The 7,659-nt window shown below is 55.2% G+C and overlaps 2 protein-coding genes across 3 annotated transcripts in view; one reads left to right on the plus strand and one right to left on the minus strand.

The window, feature by feature from the left end:
* SLC25A42 (solute carrier family 25 member 42) overlaps window positions 1-3,561 on the minus strand; it is a 42,700-nt gene extending 39,139 nt beyond the window's left edge. The window contains exons 1-2 of one of the 2 annotated variants that reach the window (XM_069589013.1): window positions 3,440-3,525; window positions 2,790-2,927 (exon numbers count right to left, since the gene is read on the minus strand). The gene's annotated coding sequence lies outside the window, so the exon portion shown is untranslated. Of the gene's footprint in view, window positions 1-2,789; window positions 2,928-3,439 lie in introns of both variants that reach the window. The other variant, XM_069589012.1, reaches the window with a different exon arrangement.
* LOC138440090 (sterile alpha motif domain-containing protein 1-like) lies at window positions 3,082-4,399 on the plus strand. Its single transcript, XM_069589017.1, has 2 exons — window positions 3,082-3,182; window positions 3,366-4,399. The coding sequence occupies exons 1-2, from the start codon at window positions 3,155-3,157 to the stop codon at window positions 3,863-3,865; spliced, it is 528 nt and encodes a 175-aa protein (XP_069445118.1). The 5' UTR covers window positions 3,082-3,154; the 3' UTR covers window positions 3,866-4,399.
* Window positions 4,400-7,659: the final 3,260 nt, after the last annotated feature.

Here is a 7,659-nt window from a genome sequence, read left to right on the forward strand (position 1 = left end):
TCTAATGTCTAAGTGCCAAAACAGAAGACTAAAATACGGGATGGCAAATGTGAAAAGGCCTGCCCTTGGTCTGATGACGCCCTCCACCTGGCACCAACAGTGGGAAATCACTGACAACGCAAGAAAGTCTCAAGACAACTTCCCAAATAGATTTAACATCTGTTACTTGAGTCAGCCTCATTTGACACCTTCATTCTTTTGCTGGATCCAAGTGTTAAAAAAAAAAAGAAAGAAAGCAACAGTCAATATCTACGACCTCCCATCCTGGGACTCCAGGCAGTGCCTGCATCCTTCTCCAGAAAGGACCGCCTCTCCCACCACCAACCACCGTAGTTTCCTTCAGAGCCCTGCAGAGGAGGGACTCAAATATTTTTTTGGACTGAACTTTAGACTCTTGATGAGAAACAACTCTAATGTTTAATCACCACCCACTACGGGCAGGAACACCTCAGAAAGGGACGGACAGAAAGATTGGAGAGACCAGAGCTTGACAGTAACGGCCCTGGCCGCCAGGGGAGGAATTGGGCATTCCAGCTCCACAGCTGAGAATACTGATGACCGCACGGCCTCCACGGAGGAGCATTAACCATTTAGATGTACGTGTCCTGTGGCCTGGCCACCCTTAGGAGATTGCTGCAGTTGGATGTTAAAGACCATGAAGACAGAGAGGGTTTGAAGTATCTGTGCTTGGCTGGAGTCCCACACACTTTTACTACCTATTTGCTCATGCAAGACTCAATCTATTCACTGCAGTTTGGTTTGTAAAAGCAAAATGAGGGACTTCCTTGGTGGTCCAGTGACTAAGATTCCGTGCTCCCAATGCAGGGGGCCTGGGTTCAATCTCTGGTCAGAGAAGTATATCCCACATGCCGCACCTAACACAGCACACAGCTGCAACCAAGACCGGGTGCAAAAATAAATAAAAAATAAATATTTTATTGAAAAAAAAAAGGCAACATATGAGAGACAACTTAAACAGCCATCAGTAAGGAACTGGTTATAAAGCCACCCACCATTTTGATACAATTTGATACAAATTTACCAGTGGTTTAAAAGGGGCCCTTAGACCACCTCTAGAAGGGAACATCGGAGAAGGCAATGGTACCCCACTCCAGTACTCTTGCCTAGAAAATCCCATGGATGGAGGAGTCTGGTGGGCTGCAGTCCATGGGGTCGCAAAGAGTCGGACACGACTGAGCGACTTCCCTTTCACTTTTCACTTTCATACATTGGAGAAGGAAATGGCAACCCACTCTGGTGTTCTTGCCAGGAGAATCCCAGGGACGGGGGAGCCTGGTGGGCTGCCGTCGATGGGGTCGCACAGAGTCGGACACGACTGAAGCCACTTAGCAGCAGCAGCAGAAGGGAACATTGTATAGGAGAAACTATTAACAATGATGCCCTCCAGACGGGGATAGGGTACAGGAATGGGGAGACCTGCCTGGTTTTTACTCTTGCTTCCTTTCGTACTGCTTGATTTTATTTTTTCCATGTATATCAATTACCTTGTCAGTTTATTCATATCTTTGCGTATGTGTATATATATATAAAATACACGCATGTACATACATATAAAATATGTACATGTGTATAACCAAATACATACAACATCTACAGATACACACACACATTTTAAATGACTGTTCGCATTTGGACAGAAAACCCCACTGGCTTTAGAACAAGACCCTTCAGACCATTCCAGCACCATCTTTCCAGGGAGAGACGGGGGCGAGGGGTGGGTAGGTGTTAAGAAGTACTGTGCAACCCTTACAGGAAATGGCACATTATTGCTTTTTTAACAATAAAGCCACCAGCCTCCTTCCACACTGCACACTTGCAAATCACACTCTAGGGAACTTAAAAAGTTCCAGAAAAATCTTTAGCCCCAGCACCAAGCCAGGCTACAGTTTTGCAGTTTATCTCTAAGCAGCTGAAACATTAGCCTTCTCACTCTGAAGAGTGTTTCCTTACTCTCTCGGTTTATCAGCATCAAGGGCCCAAGGAGCTCTCCCGGGTCAGCAAGGAGACTCAGTCTGTAAGAGCTGGAGCCAGAGTCCCAAAGTCTGGCAAGCCCCGCCACCAGCCAACACTGTGAGCTGGGCTGGAGGCACCCTAGGCGTTAAAGCCCAGCTGCAACAGTGCCCCGCCCCCCACAGCTCCTGGACTCTGAGACACGTGCTCAGAAAGCAACCAGGGGCCGCCCCTTCCAGCTCAGCCTTTCCAGACCCAGCCAAAGTCATGACTCCTGAGGAACAGCTGCAGGGAGGGTGGGGGTCCCCTCCCTACCAATCCCTCAGAAATAAACAGAACAGATGGGCAAAAGTGGGGGAGGTCCACAGAGAAGGGTCAGCAGCAATGCTCAGTGCTTGGGAAGAGGTGGGCAATGCCACTCTGGTTCAAACCGCTTTAGATTCCTTGCTGGTAAAATGGAGATAATTCCAGTTTGTCTGGCTGATAGGATTATGCTAAGCCCAGAAATCACTTAACAGAACATCATAAATGAAAAGCTAACATCTGGGTGGGCTTTTTCTCAGGGGGGTGGTGGTGGAAGGGGCCATGATCCTGAGATAGCCAGGCTTGAGTGAATGTTGGAAAACCTGGATTATAGAGTGGGCACAAACTCAGGCGCATGTGGAAGAAAGTACAGGTGGGTACAGACTGGGGGGGGGGGTGTTCAAGTCACAAGGGGATGCCAAGGGCACCAGACAGGTGTGTACATGTGCAGGTGGAAGCACCTGAGGGCGCTGACCCACATGACTTAAGATGGGGGCAGTGAGAGGGTCACAGACCTGGGTGTGAAAAAGCCAGTGAGGGAACAGGAACAAATCCAGACGTGAGTGGGGAATGGCGAGTTTGCGGTCACAGGCTCAGGCGTCGGTGTGGGGGTGCAGTCCCAGGTGTGGTGGCGCCGAGAGGAGAGGAGCGGCCTATGGTGTAGGGGGCATCGTCAGGGAAGGTCTCAGACGATGTGCGAGGAGGAGGTGTTCGTGAGTTGGGGGCGCGGTGTCAGGTGGGTGAAGGGGAAGGAATATAAGGGGGTCAGAGAGACAGGGGCGCGTAGCGGTGCAGAGTCAACTGTGCGAAGCACTGGAGGCACGGCCCCAGGGGGGCGGGGGACGTCAGCGAGGTGGACAGACTCAGGTGTCTGACGGGGATGCCAACGAGAAGGGCTGCGCTGTCAGGTACGCGTGGGCTGTCGGCGAGGGCCTCATATACGGCTGTGGGGATCCCAAGGGGGCAGCAGGTGCGGGGTGCGGGGGTCGGGGGGTGGGCTTTAACCTCTCCTCGTCCCCGCGATGCTGCTGTCACGCCCCGCCTCGTCCGCCCCCGCCCCGGGCCCATGACAGGACTACGCCTCGCCCTAGGTCGGCCCGACAGGCGCGGGCTCCCTCGACGCCTGCGCTGCCCCGCGCCCCCCGCGCCCCCTGCGCCCCCTCACCGGCTGGGACGTGTCGCCACCGCCTCTGCCGCCGCCGCTGCCGCCGCCGCCGCCGCCGCCGCCACCGCCGCCGCCACCTCCAGCCCGCCACAGCCCCGCCCCGCGCACCCTCCGCGCGCGCCGCGGGAGGGGTCCAAACCGTACTCCGATTGGCTGCGTGCTGGCCAACCATCCCTGGAGGCAGCGGATATTGGTGGACATGAAGCGGACGAGCAGCCCCTGAAGCCAATCACTGAGGGGTGGAGGCGGGACTATTGGCAGAGACTATGGGGGCCCCCGGGTGGTCCAGCTGGGCGCGAGGTGCTAGGAGGCGAGGGCCCGGAGGCGGGCGAAGATTGGAGCCGCGGAGGAAGACGGGCAGCCCTGATGGCCAATGGCTGGGGATCAAGGGCGGGGCTCCGAAAAAACTTGCGCGACTGGTGCTAGAGGAACTGAGGGCGTAGCCCGGAGGGTGACGGAGATTGGCTAAGAAGCAAAGACTGGCAAGGCCGGCGACCAGTCGTAGGGGTCGTCGGCCGTGCGCCCGGACAAGACTTGGAGCAAAGTGCAGAATTTGGCTCTGAACGCGGTGGCCGGCGGTGGCCTCGAGCGTCCCACGCAGGGTCTCCTGAGGCTGTGGCGAATTCAGACCCTCTGGCCACCCAGTGTAGAAGCAAGACCTCCTACTTAGGCCGTGAACTTGGCCATCACGGCCGAAGGACCCGTGAATAATTCAGTTCCTTACTACCCACTATTCCGCTGCAGATGATAGAGAGAGGACAGAGACTCAATGGAGGTCACTCAGCTGCAGCGCAGGGTAGTGCGAAGACGTGGAAATAGGCGGAATCCTACTCACGCGCTTTATGATTTTCTGAAAATGTTTGATTTCTCCGAGTTTAAGCTTTCTCTTCCAAGGATCAAATGACATCCGGGTCACCTCCCTGCTAAGCCTTTTGTGAATAAACCGAATCCTAACCACAAGCCCGTGAGGTCAAAGTGACCATTGGTTCCATTGTACAGAAACCAGAGCACAGAGAGGTCAAGCTCCTTGCCCCTGGTCACACAGCACTTCAGCAGGCTCAAAGTAGCCTACTTTTTGGAAAAGGGGTGGTAAAGAACCTGTCTGCCAATGCAGGAGATATAAGAGATGTGGGTTCTATCCCTGGGTCAGGAAGATCCCCTGGAGGGGGGCATGGGAATCCACTCCAGTATTCTTACCTGGATAATCCCATAGGCAGAGGAGCCTGGCGGGCTACAGTCCATAAGGTTGCAGAGTCTGACTCGACTGAAATGACTTAGAATGCTTGCAAGGCAGTGTGAGAGCTCAGCCACTGGGGGCCTGAGTGACCAGCCACTGGCTGACGACACAACCTTGAGTAAGGCCCTCAGATTCCTCATGGGACAATGATTCCTACACGTTGACCTTCCCTCTCTGGGACTGCTCCTCTGGGAGAACTTATATTCCAGCCCTCCCCTATGACCTTCAGGTGAAAGCCTTTACCCCCTCTGCAGGTTACATCTGGCCTGCGAGCCCCAGCTTTTCTGTGAGGTGCAGGGTCATGGGATTCTTTGCAGATAGGGAAGCAGCTGCTGTCCAGTGCTAGGCTGTGTCATTGGCACCTCTCCCGAGGCCACCCTGTTCTCTGACTCACCAAGTGCCAGGGCAGAGAGGTTTACAAATGTTTCAGATACTGGCTCTTATTTCCTCTAGGTGTGGGCTGGGGTTGGTGGAGATCAAGTTCAGAGCCAGGGAAGCCTGGGAGAGAACAAGGTTGAGCTAGGCTGTGAAAATGGCTCACATTTCGGGGCTGTGCAAACCCCCTGCCAAGTACGTAATCTGTAACTTCTCAAAGGGCCTCTGTAAAGAAACAGTGGGGGGGGGGGGCTCACAAGTAGGAGCCACTAGCCTGGGCCTACTATCTGACTCCTGATATTCCCAGCATATTCCCACCTGAGCCTCTTCTCAGTCATCTCCCAATTGTGGTTTGCTTCCCCTGTAACTTCCAGGCCCTGGTCTCGATTTTGCCCTCTGGAGAAGAAGAGGAAGCTGTGTGCTGAACACCTGCTGGGTGTTGGGTCTTTCCTGAGCCAGACACTTCTCAAACACCATCTCATGACCTGACTTCCAGATGCGGGTGATGATGCCCATTTTGCAGATGGGAAAACTGAGCTTTGTGCAACAAATGTTTCTTGCTGGGAGGGCCCAGGGCTGGGTTTGAACCCCTGCTTTTCTTGACTTGCTAGCCAAAGGACCTTCCACCAGTGCCTCAAATTCCCTTGCCTCAGTTTCAATTAGCTTCTAGGGTTGATGGAAATATTAATAAGATGAATGGAAGCAAACCACATGTTGGCCGCAGCCAGTGTTTGCTGAATGTTGGCTGGATAAACCGTTCTTTTCAGGGTCTCTGTTTCCCTCTCTGTAAACAGCACCTGATGGAATGTAGACATAGACCAACTATGGGGATGGTTTGCCATGCAAAGAGGGAGGTATTTGTACTGGAGAAGTCCCCAGCTGCAGCGCCCACCTGCTAGGTCCTGTGAGGGAGGCAGCGAGCTCCTGGAAAGCCCCACAGCACCCCCAGGGACAGTGCCAACTGGGGCAAGGGTCAGGCAGTGGCCCTGGAGGTGCTCACTGGGCTCTGGCTTCTGTTTGCTCATGAGCAAGCTGGCACTGGCCCACCTCTCAACAATGGCAGACAGTGCCTCTCATCATCAGCAATAGACACCCCCCACGACAGGCACCTTGGCTGTACCTGGCCAGGGTGCCCAGGGGATCCAGCTCTCCCCTGTCCACTTGGCTTCCCCTGGGCAGGACACTGACTCTCTGCATCTCCAGTTCCCTCTGTCTCGGGAATCCCAGGAATCATCTGACACGGCAGCCATGAGCCAGGCCTGGGCACGGTGACGAGGGCTTAATCAACCAAGGCTAGACAGCCATTTGCCCAAGGTCAGGTTAGCAACACTGGCAGCACAGGAGGGGCATGGAGGCAGGCCTCCAGGTCTGCTTCTCATCTGGAAAATGGGGCTCCCAGGCCCTGCCTCTCAAAGGTGTTCACAGTGAGAGCAACGCTGTTCCTTTCCCAGGACCCCGGGCCCTTCCCTGGTGGGCGGGACACATCCTTCTTGGCCGCCACAGAGATGACAGTCAGGACTGATCGGTTTCAAGGCAGCCTCAGTCAGTGTCCCAGAGGCTCAGAGAGGCCAGCCCCCTCCTCTACAAGCACATGGGAGTAGAGGAAGATCTGAATGTGCCGGCCCCTCCCTTGAAGCAGTTTCCCCCTCGGCCCACATTTCTGTCGTCAAGGAGGACAGGACAGAAGAGCGCTGTGTGCCAGATACCCCGAGCCAGACCATGCTGGGGGCTCTGGCCTTGTGCAGGGACACACTTAAGCCCATTTCCAGATGAGGAGGCGGAGAGCCACCTGAGGGGGCAGAGAAAAGACTGGAACGTGGGCCTGGTGGATCTCAGTGAAATGCGGGCTCTTCAGTTGGAGGTGGGGTTCCAGCCGCCTGGGGATGTCCAAACAGGCCCTGACCCACACCCACTGAAGGCACGCTCAGGCAAGGTGGGGAGGACTGATAGGCAGGAGCCACTCTTCTAGAAGAGGGCTGCAGCTGTGGGAAAGCTGGACGGGATCCCAGGGGAGGGGACTAGGGTGGCCAGGGCAGAGGCCTACCCTCCAAGCACCCTGGGTATCTGTTCATTTACTCGGGTGTACATCTGAAAACACTGATGGGAAGCTGGAGCAGACCGGGGAGACAGGAGCCTGCTCAAGGGCAGTGGGCCGAAGCGGGGGAGTCAAAGGAGAAAAGCACACAAGTGAGGTGACCTGAGATGGGGGCAGAGGTCAGGGACACAGCCCGTGGTCACGGGGCACCAGGGTAAGGGGGCACTAGAGCATTTCTCTGAGAAGGCAACGTGTGAGCTGGAACTGGGTGCCAGGAAGGAGCCAGCCATGGGGAGGGCTGGGGAAGGATGCTCCATGCAAGGCGTGACATGTGCAAAGGCCCTGAGGTGGGGAGGCGGGAGTGACCAGAAATGTGATTAAAGGGGAACACGGGGAAGATGCAGATGGGAGGGGGCAGGGCCTGGAGGACGTTTGGTTTCATGTGGAGGGCAATGGGGAGCTACAGGGAGACTCAGAGCAGAGCTGAGGCAGGAGCTACAGGGCTGGCACCTCAGGCTTCCCCGAAATGGACTAGCAGTGCCCGCTGCCCATGAGACAGATGGAGGAACAGGA

This window comes from Ovis canadensis, chromosome 5 (assembly GCF_042477335.2).
Source record: "Ovis canadensis isolate MfBH-ARS-UI-01 breed Bighorn chromosome 5, ARS-UI_OviCan_v2, whole genome shotgun sequence".
In the NCBI taxonomy this organism is placed as follows: Eukaryota; Metazoa; Chordata; class Mammalia; order Artiodactyla; family Bovidae; genus Ovis; species Ovis canadensis.